The 15,701-nt window shown below is 39.2% G+C and overlaps 1 protein-coding gene across 1 annotated transcript; it reads right to left on the bottom strand.

The window, feature by feature from the left end:
- Positions 1–8,118: 8,118 nt before the first annotated feature.
- On the bottom strand, positions 8,119–11,296 carry LOC143305442 (uncharacterized). The gene is given in 5 exon segments (XM_076689109.1): positions 8,119–8,202; positions 8,413–8,586; positions 8,588–8,646; positions 10,331–10,550; positions 11,042–11,296. Coding segments are annotated over 5 exon segments (792 nt in total).
- Positions 11,297–15,701: the final 4,405 nt, after the last annotated feature.

Genomic DNA, 15,701 nt, shown 5'->3' with positions numbered 1-15,701 from the left:
TTATAGATATCGACTTGCATAAACCGGCAGTTTATAGGTAAAACTTCAAAGTTTAATAAAAAAATTACTACATGTGTCAACGCAATCTTCAAATTGTTGTAAATAATGTTTATAATTTTCAAACTTGAAAGTAACCCCAAGGGGGAGCACGAATCGTTCTAAAAATTTTACTGTAGAATCTTTAAAGAGTTTTCTAAATACCCTGAAAATTTCATGATGGAACACACAGAATTGCCGGAGTTATAAAATTTTATTGCTGCGTATGATCTGCCAGCAGACCATCGCGCGCCGTCCGGTTCCCATGCGCCGCTACTCTACATTTTTTCAAATAACCAGCCATCGGTTAACAACTACGGAATAGATCGACACGTTTTTGGTACTTTTGTCTACAAACCCTTAAAAGGCAATAAAAGTATGGCAAACCGATTTTGGCGGTTCACTTTTCCAGAACACCGTTCAATTTTATTTGGGAAAGCAACGAGACAAGCGGTTTCAGTTAAGCGTTCAGTGTTGTGCATAACTATGCTGTGTACTTTTCAGCTTCTTGTTTTTCTTAGTTTAAAACTGTAATTGTGTACTGGTGGAGCCACGCCTACTTCCTTAGGCTCCCAGTGTTAATAACAACACTGGTCAAGCCATTAACAAATACCATAACCGAGATTTAGCCCCGGCTACGCAGCCACCCCTTCCGGCTCGTAACACCACCGTTACATAATTATTCATGCGAGTGGCGAAGGAGGATTTGTGAAAGGTGCTGCTTTGATTTTTAAAGCTCGCAGTACAACGCGGGACTACTACGGGCAGATGAATGCCTTCAATTTTGAGAAGTGGGTAAGCTAAAAATTGCTACCTAAAATCCCCTCTCAATCAGTCATTATAATGGTTAATGCTCCGTACCACACGATACTGTTACGTTGCGCGTTGCGAGAGCGCGCAACGCAAAAAAATATATAAATTAAATCTTATTTTTGGGCGATGAGAAAGGTATCGCTGCCACCAGTTCTGACCGCGTATGACGCGAAAGCGTCCTCTACGGTCAGAACAAAATTAAAAGACGGAAAATTTAGATAGTGATGATTTCCGTTGGGTTCGTCAGTGCTCTGGGTCCCATACGGGTCCCTCCTTGAAACCTTGTGTTGGGATGCGTGGATTTGAAATGTAAAATGATAAAGGAAATGATACAGATGGAATTTGAAAGAAATGTTAATGCAATTTAGCGTGCAAAAAGAAAGTAATTTTAATTCAAAATGATTATTGGATAGTGAAGCTAACAGAAACTGAATTTGAAATGACTATTGAATGAATACTGATAGATTCTATTAAAGACTGATAATTACCGTTAAATGAATTCAAATTAGAACAATACTGGTTAACAAGGGTAAAGATGCTTAACCTATTTTATAAACGTGATTTTAAACGGATTGTAGTTGAAATTTTAATGTTAGACGACTGACTCGACTAAATAGGAAAATGAAAAGTTGGCGGTGTCTGCCCGCAAGGAAACGACCTGAATGAAGGGACTCTTACAACCCCCGAAAGGGCTTTACAGGCCGTCCCTGATAAAGCTTTGAAATCGAAGCAATCGTCTCCCAAAATTGCGATAGTTGAAAATGCAAATATATCAAAAATGTATATTATATGATTCGGTACCTGAACGTGAAAACGAGACGATCTAAAATGAAGAGACTCTCATAACCCGTAGGCTTAATAGATCGCCCGTTTTGCCTTGTTGAAAATCAATTATAATGCCGTGCTCGACAAATTAGTACTGAACAGGCTTACCGTGAGAATGTAGAGTATAATATACGATAAAATCGTTTTGAAATTCGTTGGAAGATCGTTGAAAATCGCTGTAGAATCTGGAACACCAAGAAAGTTGAGAGATCGGTGCCGCACTTACACTTGTCGCGCGCCCGGTTGTCGTTTATTGCAAAATTTAATAGACGAAACACAAGACGATTACGCTTTTACGAAATAATTTAATAGTAAACGCGAGTGAATTTAATACGAAAATTACGCGAGCAAACGAATTAAAAGGAAAGAGAAAAGATAGAAATTTAGTAGTGTGAAAAGGCTTTACGTGCGCGTCTCTGAGTTCTTGCCGCGTATTCGGAATTTCACTCTCGCGACACTCTGCCTAATTCGTAGGACTTGCCGCGCAGCTAAATTACAACGAAGTACAAACGACAACTCTATCTCTAGACGCACGGGCTCCCGTCACGATTTACTCGATTGTTCGACGAAGAGTGATCAGAATCGATCGCGATCCTAGCCGGAAGGGCCCGTCGCGAGGACGATGTCCTGCGTGGGGACATTTCGGCAAATCACAGCGCGTAACGACGACGTCGCGTGCGTTTCTATTGGTCGAGCGCGCGTGCCAGCTAAATTCCTCTAGATCATGTTTTCTCTCTTTCTTGGTGTTCCTTCTCTGTCTAACGGCTTTTCGGTGTTTCTACGCCGTAGAATTTCTGGATTGTTCCATGCTTTCGATAATTTCGATATTAGATAGTAAATGATGCGATTATCAACTAGTAATTTAAATCAGAACTATTAAACAATAATTTGCAAGTAATTGAATCATCCATAGTACTATTGCGTATTAATAATGAAACCGGTGGTCACGAGGTTTCTTAATTAACAATCGTCCTTCCATAATCATTATGTTCGCAAAGAATTCGATCAACAATATGAATTGCGCCGGTACGCTCGGTATAAGGCATTCGGTGTTCGATCGCAATTTTCAATAACGACAGTTTTCCATTATTAATCGAATATTCGGTACTACATTTGCGACGTAGTTGGTTCGAGAACGTTCTCGCCATTCGAAAATTACCGTTAGGTTTTCGGTTTCAGGCAAATTCTCGGAATTCGATACAAAGACTTTTATTGCCCCGTACGACCCTTTGCCTCTAAACAGTCCTCGAACGCTTGCTAACATTTGCCTGCAAGGGTTCTCATTCCTCGCTCTCGCATTCATACAAATATTCAACAAGCTAGATTGCTTTGCGTTCTCATTCCAGCAATCAATTCATACACGCGATCGGGTTAGGGACCGACTGGCGCGTGAAAAAGAGGAGAGTATCGATATTAATTTCGGCAATAACGTAATCTTTGCGCTATTGCGCAGTTAGCCTGAGGAGACCCCTACAATGCGAAACACTGGCTAACCGCGCCGCGAACGGTGTTTATAATACCTCTCCTCGGTCGAAGCCGAGTTTTTCTATCACATGTTTCTGTTACTACGCAGTTGAGCACGACGATAGTTTCAAGGAGGGGTTTTAACTAAGAAAAGAATTGAGAAGTATAAGAAGAGTGAAAGGATAGAAAAGACAAAAGTAGAATAATTATAAGCTCAAACTTTTCCCTGCGCATTTCCCACATGAAGAAGTCTCTCACAACCCGAAGGCTTGATGGGAAAGCACAGAGTCAAGGAGAAATTAAAGAAAGGTGCAGAAGTAATTCGCCCTCCCCACGCCCCTTACACGAGGAGACTCCTACAACCCGAAGGCTTGATAAGGGAACGTGAGGCGGGCAAATTCATAAAATTTTCCGGACGTGACAGTACAAATAAATAAACCACCAACCGCATACGGAAAAAAATCAGACATGATAAAGTGGTTAGAAGAGAATAATATCTAACACACAGCCACCATGAAAAAATATCAACTGGCGGAATTAATCCAAAGGAATAAAAGTCTGGACAAAACGTATAAGGTGGACGAGTTATTTAAAAGCCATGGACATAATGTCCTAGATTGCCACCTTATATGTGTGAATTAAATCCCATTGAATTGACATGGGCTAAAGTAAAGAGGATTATTCGGGAGAATAATACGTCCACACTTACAGCCCCCGAATTAATAAATTTAACTGAAAAAGCAATTGATGACGTAACAACAGAGGACTGGGTAGGATTCTGCAAGCACGTGCAGAAAATTGAAGAGCAATACGTCTAAAGAGACAACGCCATGGAAAATATAATGGCGGAAATTGCTGATGCACGTCCAATGAATGCTAGCAGTTGCAGCAGCAGTCTTCAAGATTAATAAGGTAAAATAATTTAAAAATTAGTTCGTTCCGTATTGAATAAAGTATTTGCATTTATGCAAGATAAAATATATAATTACAATGTATTCATATGCAGCAAGGGAAAGCAAGAGAAACAGCAAGAGGAACAGCAAGAGGAATGGCAAGAGCAGCAAGAATTAACAACAACAAAATTGTGGAAAACTTATAAAGTAAGAAAATGTGAAAGTTATTTCATTATTAATGTTAATGTTAATGTTTTATATTAAGGGGGTAGACACGGCACGTGACCTCTCCGATTTTGGACGTCGGTATTACAGCAGTTTTTTCGTTGGGCCTGGTGGAGCCACTTGCGTGTTTTGTTACGAACTTGAAAGGTTTAATTCTCAGCTAGCGTGCGCGCAACACTATCTAGGAAGGCAACAGCGCCTCAAGTATTTTTACAAACACATTCGAACGCTCATCTCGCCAGAGGCATCGCGACAATACGGCTGAAGAACAAAATCGAAACATTGACGCGTGTTCAGAGTGAGATGTACGGTGATCATGCTATCCTTCTTTGAACCTAAATGATAGAATTGTCCCGCTCCGGTAAATTCTGACTGACTGAACGCGTGGATTTTATATAGCGCACCGTAGCACGCCTTGCTGCTGAAAAATATATGTCTACTCTGAAGAACCGAAGGAACGTGCAATCTGAGAATTTTTTAGAAAAAAATGTTTTTTAATTCATAAAAGCATACAGCGTGCGTCACGCAATTGGGACGGGTTATATCTTGAATTTGGTAAGAGATAGGAAAAAGCTGTTCATGTAAAAGTTCAATGGTATGATAATGTTTATTTTTCTATGACTTCATTTTCTTCGTGAATGCAACGATGCACTAAAAAAATGCAGATGCACTTTTTATTTAAATGGTAAAGGACAAAATGACTGTAGTGCGTCTCACTCGGCGTTGATGCCTTTTTTGCTTGCTTTCACTTGCCTTCAGTCGAGTGACGTAACCAAGCTAACGCCTGATTTTGGCTACGATTCCAAATCGGCAGCCTTCTTAGTTAGACGCCACCTTATAACTACTAGCTGAACTGAATTTGTCACATGAATTGCTCTGTATTATCCACAAAATGGCGGAACTGGTCTGTGAGAATGCTTTTACGGGCATCCGTTATTCGTCCTTATTTCGCAACAAATGAAGACAAAATACATCTTAATTTACAGGTAAAGGTTGTGGCTAGACCGCTCAACTCATGATTTCAATCACAGCACTCTTTTAGTGGCCTAAAAATGCTTCGATTCCGCGAATGCATTTTGTCGATTTTTTACCTCTACTTTGGACGCTTATATTACTAAACATCAACATAATCCCACTGAAACATGAGTTGCGCGGTGTGCATTGGACCTTCCTCTTTCGAATAAGCCCTCACTCAGCCCTAAATGTTCTCATACAAGGACGAATAACGGAAGCGCGTAAACCCATGTTTATGCCCATTTTTGCCGGTAATGTCAACGCGCCACTATTACCCGTGTCTACCCCCTTAATTACTAAAATATGATGTTAATATGTTAATAGGTAGACACTTAGGGACGATTTAAAATTTTCAACGTCTACCCAACAGCTAACGTCTACCCAAGAGCCAACATCTACGTCAATGCAAGAGCTGCTTCGCTTCGTCTCACTTCATTTCGACGCGTACCGTTGTTTGTCTCTGTCACGCGACACACTTCATTTCTACTAGTAATTGTAACCTAGGGAGCGAATGGCGAGAATGCGAGTGGCTCATCTGTATAAGTGTGCGTGCCTAGCCTGGCCCATCTAGCTCCGACCAATCAGACCCGATTCCTTAGGAGTCTCAACTTAGTAGACGCGTACAGTACGCGAGCTTTCAAACGTTTGGGACGTTCGAGAATAAGGGAATACACTTACAGCTTAGTATGTCATTCTCTGTTAAAAATGCTTACTTTCGCCCACCTGCTAAGGGACGAGTCTCTGTTAACACTTAAATGATATTTTTGGTTTAAGAATCATTATTTTATAAATATAATAGTAATTTTCGAATCATTTTTTATTCAGTGCTTGTATTTTTTCAGAATGTTACATATCAAATATTCTTATTTTTCATACATTTATTTAGTATCGATTATTACAATAAGAATGTAATACAATTATAAGGTAAAATATAATTGTTTTCCAAGCAGCACCAACGAGATAATTATTGTAATGTGACAAACCTAAATCATCTCGTTGGTGGTACAACAGTTTTTTTCGGCGGTACAATGGGTAATATCACTATTCTACATTATCCATTATACCTATTTACCGATCGTACCCCAGACCCACTGCGTCCACTTGGCGTGCCGCACTTTAACACAGGGGATGCCAGTCTTTAACAGTATCTCATCGGTGATGCAGGTAAGTCCGGTCCGCCATTTTCTTGACCGCAGACAGATATATTTTATAACTTTTTGATGATTTGGATAATATAAGTTTAGTAATGACGACGTAATTTGTGTTCTACGTTCTAGACGCGAGTTCTCAAAATACGTCCTCATTTCTAAACAAAATGCAAAAAAATTTGAGGGACGTGTTCAGGTGGCTCTAAAGAATATTAGTCTGGTCCTTATATTATTCAAATCGTCAAAAAGTTATAAAATATTGAAATTGCTATCTGTCAACAGTCAAGAAAATGGCGGATCGGACTCACCTACATTGATTTATTCGTAATATAAACATTTCTGCCAATAGTTTGTCCAAATAGGCACCAGACTAATATTCTTTGGGTCGGATAGAATAAAACGAGCACCCAAGGGATGATGTACAAGTCTCCAGGAAGAAGTAATTTGAGAACTACGATTTCGTTGACTGTTCATTCGCGAAAGACGTCAACAAGGTAAAACAGACTAGAAATTTAGTTCCTTGTTTATTCTGTAGGGCGCATTTCGTTCATTTTCTACGCTCGACCGTGCGCTCATTCGCAGCTCGTATATCTGAATCTGTGTGCGTCGACCGAACCGTCGATGACGATATAATGTATCGTGGAGAATGGGACGTTCGAGCCTGGAAGAGGCGATAGACTTTGACGCGTGAATTTCTTTTTCACGCGACGTTCTATCGACTAGGATAGCGATTTTCAACCCATATGTCACGAGATCATTATTTTTTATTGCTATTATTATTTTTATTTTGTAAAAAATTGTAGTTGTTCATTTGTGACAGCATACATACGCGTCAGATTGGTTGCCACTTACCTTCCCTTTAGAAACGAGGGTCGAGCAGGAGTAAAGGTTCCGTTCACAACTACATATACCAGACTCGAAGAAATGTCTATTCAAATTCAATTACAAGTGAATGTTATTGATGTAATAAGTTAGGTTAGGGTATATATTTACATCCGACCGCCGTAAGGCGGTCGGCAACGCTTTTATTTAAATAATATATAATACGCAGGTTTAATGGCTTTTGTTCATTTCTTACAATTTCTTATTATAATTCTTTTTATAATTAATTTATTATTATCTCAGAAAAAGGTAAATATTTAGAATAAGGGAGCCACCTCCGATTTCGATCACCTTGAAATATGTTGTCAAGGTCGTCATTTTGAACAACTTTTTCCTATACATATGATAGTCGGACTCTTTTAGTTTTCGAGATATTTGAAAGAGTAGTTATCTTAATAGCGTTCAATAGATTGCCTTGTGTGTATATATACATATATCTTGTTTATGTTTCTTATTAAAGTCGTTGACTCAATGTCCAAAGTTATCAGTGCACTTGACATTTAGCATTTGACTGTATTAAGCTTATACCGACATACTAAGGAAAAAATCCAGAATCGGTGAAATATCTCGAAAACAAAGCATTTTAGGAAAAAAATATTTGATACATAAGTTGTAGGATTTCAATAGATGCATCAAACGGTGTTACGTATTTCACCTTGAGCGTAAGTATGGAGAAGCTATCAAGGTCAAGTTAAAAATGTTAAACCGAAACCCCCACTTTTTATTTAATATTCTTGTAGCTGACATCGAGAGCTTTTCAAAATACTTCCATGAGTTTCTTTCGGTTGAGTACTTTTCGAGATATGAGTCGATAAAGTTCAAATACCGTCGGCATTAGCAGTAGCCAAGGTGTACCGCGTGGAGGTTGTCAAGCAGTAGAAGGGAGGCAATTCGAACATCTGCTATAATGATTACCAAATATGTGCTCATGCACACACAAAATGAGGTATCAACCCGACCGTGCAACCTGGACGGGCTCTTGTAGCGAGGACACCCTATACACGCCCTTGATCGCGCGATCACGCAACATCTATACATAGATATTTTTTGCACCAAGCATATCTTATAATAGCAGGTTTATCACACAGATTACAACGTGACAGGTTATATACTTCAGGAAATTTGAAATAGAAATCGACTGGATTTTCAAATTGCTGGTCTGATCTTTGTTCAAGGTATCCACTTTTGTACCAAGAGTATATAAATAATTCCCGGAATCTTGGAAAAGACAACTGGTTGTGTGTGAGAGATTGCAGTTTGATAATTAGTAAGACCCGATCTGAAAAAATTTCTTACAAAATTTTTCCGTACCCGAAAACCAAAAACATCCTGCGGTTGTATCAAACCTGTTAACTATAATCGGACGAGGTGTGTTTGATCACGGTTCTGGGATAAGTGCCATGCCGACTGTCATGGTCCTCTTACCAGAAGATGCAAGATCTGTGTGTGTAATTGTTTTTATTGTGTGTGTGTGTGTGTGAAAGAATCGAGAATGAACTAGAAAGAATGATTGAACGAGGAGGGAAAGAGTGTGAGAGTGAGATAGAGAGAGAGAAAGGAAGAGCGAAAGATGCGTGGAAGGAGGTGCGTATTGGGAGAAGACGTTGCCAGAGAGAAGTGTGTGATCGCGAACGAGAGAGTGCAAGCACGTGAAGAAAAATTCATAATCAAATACAGTAAAACCTGGATAAATTCAACCAAGATTGGGACCCAGTGGTTGCGTTTACCTAAGCACGGTATCGAAGCTCGGATGACACGCGACGACCAGCCAAGCGTGAACGTTGAAAGGGACAGACAGTGGTGGAAAGAGAGAGGTCCGAAATCAAAGGAAAGAGCCGAAACGAATCGGTGTGACTAATACTAATTGCATCAAAAAACTTTTTTATTTTTGACTTTTTTTGAGTGAAACTTTTACTAGCGCATTGGTGAGATTTTTGTGAGTAAAGTGGTACCAAACACGATATAGTTTCAATTATAATTACTTGCTAAAATTGATGTTATAAGTTGGCGAAAAGCAAGAGAGATCGAAATCCAAACCAGTCGCGGTGTCGGCTTTGGTTTCAAAGGTTTCATTTATCCTAGCGAGGAGTCGATTCTGGGCATTTAATGTTTCATTTATTCAAGCAAGGAGTCGATTCCGGGCATTTAATGTTTCATTTATTCAAGCAAGGAGTCGATTCTGGGCATTTAATGTTTCATTTATCCAAACGAGGTGTCGATTCTGAATCCGTACACATGTTTTCTTTGTAGCCAACATGCCGATTCTGTGTCCGTACACATCTTTTGTATTCAGCCGACATCATTTATATTCAGTCGTGGTCTCAATTCTATGCTGTTTATTCTATTACTATTGTTTATAAATATAATTCAACCTATATCGAGTTTGGTATCATTTTAATCAGAAAAACCTCACAAATGCATTAGTAACAGTTTCATTGAGAAAAAGTTAAAAATAAAAAAGTTTTATCGTTGAATTAGTATTAGTCACACGGATATTACGGTCGGATCATATTACACGGTTTCCTCGTCGAGCGGCTCGGTTCGCCTAGGGGGATCCCCCCAAGTGGAGGGGATAGCGATGTTTCATTTATCCAAGCATTCTTTCGTTGAATTTATCCAGGTTTTACTGTATATATATTCTTTGCTAAGCACAAAGATCTGAGACAGTGTAAGATTCATTTCTCCCCACGATCCAACAAGATCTTCCCCACTCCGTGGTCAGATCCTTCTAGAACACCCTTATCTCTTTACACGTGCCATGCAGCACCATGACTTCGGGTCATCGGCCACACGCACGTTCCTTCGGAGATCGGCGATCGAACTCTCTATCGCCGTTCCATAAACAAAACTCTTAGAATTCGTCGCACCTCAAGTATCAACTACCGCCGGCCCAAGTCCGATGACGGACATATGGCTCGGGGTATCGATAGTCCAAAAAATCCTGAGAAATCCTTGAAAAGCAGGTTAAAGCCACAAATGCATTGACCCTGCCACGTGTCACCCCTTGCACACGTGCTGACGCTAACAAACCTGTTGTTCCTTTCGGTATGGTTAACGCAATAAGTTCTTTGTCAGTCGGAATACTTTGCTGAAAAGTGGAAGGACAATGACCGCTCCACGAATAAAGTAACAGAACTCTTTGAGATCCAGTCTTTGGTAAAAAAACTTCTGTTAGCCAAATGTTGAAATGGTGCGATGTCAGCTTTCCAAATTTTGAAGCAGTAATAATCACATTAACCGATTGTAAAGGCTTGGAAAGAGTTAAGTGCACTTTTACGACTTGAAGCACAATCGGCCGGTGGTTCAAGGCTTGGCGCGGACTTGGACTTCCAGGCGGAATTAATCGATCAAGCGTAGTTGTTAAATTCGTGTATTTAAAATAAAGTCACTTGACAAGCGCGTCAATTTTTTAATTGATTCTTACACAAACACAATGTGGAAACCACTTTTCCAGTGGTAAAGCGGCGTCGGTTGATTTGAACGCGAACAAGAGGTTCCTGTTTACTCACACAGGTATCGGTTTTAAATTTACAAAGGTATCGGTTTAGGTGTGTACTTTCGGATGGCTTTCGCACGAATAACGAATTATCCGGAGCGATCCAGAGCCGAAATACTGGTGTGAGCGTCGATTATCGACCTGGTGCGTGATTCGACATCGATAAGTCAAACTAGAGCCTAGACTTTTACCGACGGAGGCGCGCGAGAATTTCGATGGTGATTTCTCGGTGAGACGCATACAACCGATCTAAATAAGTTTTCTTGTACCTTGGGTCCAAATTCTCTATTGGCTTCTTTTAACACCATAAATAGAGGTGACAATAACTGACTGCTCGCCGAAATTGTAGGGAGAATCGTATAACTATGTGTGGTTGAGGATACTGACTGCACGGATGCTTCTATGGTCTTAACAGCACGATACGATAACGTACGACCAGAATGAATTTCTAAATTAAATCCGCTTTCATCAGCGTTATAAACATTATTTGGATTGTACATAGCAATGTATGGTTTTACCCGGTTTACGAATTGAATACACAGTTGAAACACAGAAGTGCGATAGCAGTTTTTAAAGTTCATGGTAAAACATGGGGAGTACGCGATAGCGTTCTTAAAACTCATATTCAAATGGTTAAATGTATCTCATACAAAACAAGTACAGTTAAGATATTTAATATATTTTATTATCTTTGAATTGTTATTGTGTTTGTTATTGTCATATATTATGGTCTGCAACGAAAAGAAGGAATCTAAATATGTAACCTACTATGTGTTGTCAGCGTGCAATTGCGCACACGGTGTACGTTTCGTCGTATATCTACTTGTGCCGATGTAGCATAATAAAATTAGTATACACCGTTGAATTTAGAATAAAATACGTAATATTTTTAGTAATTATAAAAATGTAAAATTTTTTAAAATATCCCAAAAAAAATTTTTTTTTCCAGAAAAAAGACTTTTTATAAATTTTCTTAATGTAAGTTTATAGCACTCATTGTGCCATTAAACTTGTACCTAAAACATTTTCGTCTATCACTTGTACTTTAAGAGATATACACGAAAAAGTGGGAGTGGCGATTTCACTTTGAGGTTAGTTTTCACACCCTTGACAGGCGATTGGCACGAATGAAGCATACCGTTATTCTTGCTTTGGATCACTCTATGAACCCACAAAGTTTCATTCAAATCCGTGAGTAAGGGTTTGCGGTGTTCCCTTGTTACAGAATTCATTTCGCATTACGGAAAACCGCGGCGTATCATTACAGACAGGGGCACCGCCTTTATGTCAGGTGGATTTGAACAGTTCTATCAAAACTCCGACATAAATTATGTAAAAATAGCTACCTCAACTCCAAGAGCGAACGGCCAGATAGAACGACTAAATAGATATATATTTACTTGTGTAGCAACTACGTGTAATGCGGACGGAGACGATTGGGATGTGCATCTGGCAAAAGTGCAGTGGTCCATTAACAATGTTAAACACAGCGTTACGAAACGAACACCATACCAAATCGTTATTAATAGGAAAGGTATAAGGTATAGATACTAGTCCGTTAATTAACACGCGAATTACTGGAATTAAACGAAACACTCGATAACGAAGAGAGTCGAGAATCAGTACACAAACTGTTAAATAAGAACCGCGATCAAATGAAATTACGCTACGACAAACATGGCAAAGAAGCCCGAATATACAGGGTGTCCCAAAATTAGGGAAAATCCCGTAGAGGGATGATTGCTGAGGTCATTCTAAACAACTTTTTTTTGCCAAAATGTTGGTTAAGGTTTCGTTTTCGAGTTATTAACAAAAACCACTGTCCAATCAGAGCGCGCATATAGCGCGGGCAGAACCGCGAAAGTGTTGGGTATGTTTTGCGTTCGAACCGTGGTCGTGATCAAATGCATCGGCATCACATCAGCTGGTAAATCTTCGGGAGGTTAGGAACTCACCCGATGTAACTTGCGGCGAACCCCCTCGTGTTTTGAAATGTCTGACAAGTCCGTGATCTTTGGATCACTATTTTGTGGATAAAAAAAGCCGTTTATTAATGTTAACACTTTTATTAACTTTATATGTACCACAAAGGAAGGAATTGCGGGCACAAACACAAAAAACACAATAATGGCGATGCATACCGAATGCAACTGTCTCCGGGGTACCAGATCAGTTGCCGCGCGTTGATTGGATCCCAGCTAGGAAGCCCGGGGTAGCCAACGGATAAAAAATAACAACGCATCGCTCGATCAATTCGAACAGCTCGGTCGAAGCAAATGCGATACATCAGCATAATAGGACTTGTTGGACAAAAGTTGTATAGAATAATGAACTAAAAGAAAAAGAAAAGAATAATAGTATCGAATTATTGGTTTCTCATGAACAACGAATAAGGTAATGAATCGTTACTCATGTAGAATGAATAAATCGAATTGACCCAACACTTTTATTCGTTGTTCGATGTGGATTAAAAAAAAATACTTTGTAGTCAATAAACATGTTAAATTTGAAAAAATGCAAAAATAATGTAAATGAAATTTACCCATTCGTTCGTAGATGATCTAACTGATCTTCAGGCGGAGTCACTGAACTCACTCAACCGCACGGTCACAATCACTTTTAACCGAACTTTTGGGCACAAATGAAAAACATGTAATATTCTGCACTACATACTTCGTAACGATTTCACGACGTTATTGGTCTTCCTTTCCAGCTTCAAATGGGACTGCTAGCTTGAGCGTCTGCGAGGTCTGTTTCGCTCTTTGCCTCTTTCTACATTCGGAAATAGGTTATGGTTCGTGGACATAAATCTGTTAGTCTCGGTAACCAAAAGTAACCGAGAGAGGCACGTGTCGACCCATTGAATATTGTCGAATGAAGAAAAGGACAAAGAGCAAAAACAACCTTGCAGACGTTCAAGCTAGCAGTTTCATTCGAAGTTGGAAAGGAAGACCAGTAACGTCGTGAAAACGTTACGAAGTAGTGCGGAATAATACATGTTTTTCATTTGCGCCCAGTGCAATAGCAACTGCAACAGCTTTCGGACCACGTAGTGAAATTCTGTGAAAAGTGATAGTGACCGTGCGGTTGAGTGAGGTCAATAATGCCGTCTGATGATCAGCTGTTCTCCGTAACGTATTCCCTCCCCGAGTAGTCAAGATTGGCACGATGACTCAGTGACAGGAAACCATTTTTATTTTCATTTACGGACGAATGGGTAAATTTCATTTAGATTATTTTTGAATGTTTTCACACTTAACACGTTTATTAGTTATTCCATTTCAATCCTTTTTTTATTCTGTGGAAACTTTTTTTATTTCCAAATCGTGTATTCATTTTTTCATATTTTTTTCAAAAATGACTACAAAGTATTTTTTTTTAAATTCCTATCGTACAACGAATAATTCTTTCGTTGTTGGATCAATTCGATTTATTCATTCTACATGAAAAATATTAGATTATGGGAATTATAATAATAAAAACGCAATATACAGGGTGTTCGACAACAGGTGGGCAATATTTTAAGGGGTGATTCTAGGGATCAAAATAAGACGAAAATCAAGAATAACGAAATAGCGTTTACGGCTTTGTTTTCCAGTTATTAACGTTTAAAAATTCGAGTAAAAAGCGCCAGAAACCTGCAATCCGCTCAGCACCGACGACCGAACGTCAGCTGAGCAGGGGTCGGTACAGTCATAACCAAGAATCGTTGAATAGTAGAAACTTACCTCGTGCTATTCTCCTATTTTTCTTTTTTTTTTCTTTTTTATCTCGGAGGAGGGGAAATGCTGTTACGCACAGTGAAACAAAATTCGGTAGTGTGGGACTCTCCGTTTTCGATATACCCACTAAAACCCCTCCTCCTGCACCACACAATCATTAAATTTAAAAATAAAACATTTAACATTAAACTCACATTAACTAATAATCACTATTAACACTAAAACAATGTACATACACCCACTAATACCCCTCCCCCTGCACCACACAATCACCAAATTTAACATTAAACTCACATTAACTAATAATCACTATTAACACTAAAATACATCACATCAAATGTTCAACATGTCCACCGTTCTGTTCAACACATACGCGAATGCGTTTTTTGAAATTCAGTCTCATCCGGTGGAAATCACCTAAAACGTGTTGACTTATTCCCGATGTAAACAATACCCGTTGTAATTCGTCACTGTTCGTTATCGGTGTTGAATACACTAAATTCTTCAAATGTCTCCATAGAAAAAAATCTAAGGGATTGAAGTCAGGTGAACATGCATGCCAAGCAACGGGGTCCCCTCGGCCAATCCACCTGTTTTGGAATCGTTCATTCAGGTAATTTCTCACGTACCCCGCCCAATGTGGTGGTGCACCATCTTGCATAATGTTTATTTATTATTCATCATAATAATATTCATCTTGCATTCCTGTAGAATGTTTAATGGCACTTCTTCTAAACACGATTGCAATTTGTCCTGCAGGAATTCCAAATTTGGTATCTTCCGTTGTGGGAATAATCGTTGATAAATCCTTCGAGCTTCGCAAGCCTTACCATCCGCTCGACCGTAGCACATATGAATGTCTGCACATTCTTCATTAGTGTATTCCATTATGAATTACAATAATGAAACACTTCAGAGACACTTCACAGACACTTCACAGACACTTCCTTGCAACGTATCTAAGGACTGTCAATTTGAATCTGCTGCTTTCGCATAATGTTAGGGTATACGTTAAATTTCTGCGTGGGGGGGTAAAAATACGAAAAGAATTTCATTGGCTAAAATATTTGGGTGGGTAGTAATTATAAAAGAGTCTAAGTGAGTGAGAGAGTTACTTCAGGTAAAGGACAAATTTTGGTGCGCTGGAACGAAACAATAAATGACCCTGATATTATTGTAGGTA

The sequence above is a fragment of the Osmia lignaria genome, chromosome 7 (assembly GCF_051020975.1).
Source record: "Osmia lignaria lignaria isolate PbOS001 chromosome 7, iyOsmLign1, whole genome shotgun sequence".
NCBI classification, from domain to species: domain Eukaryota; kingdom Metazoa; phylum Arthropoda; class Insecta; order Hymenoptera; family Megachilidae; genus Osmia; species Osmia lignaria.
This window is presented reverse-complemented; position numbering and strand designations above follow the sequence as displayed.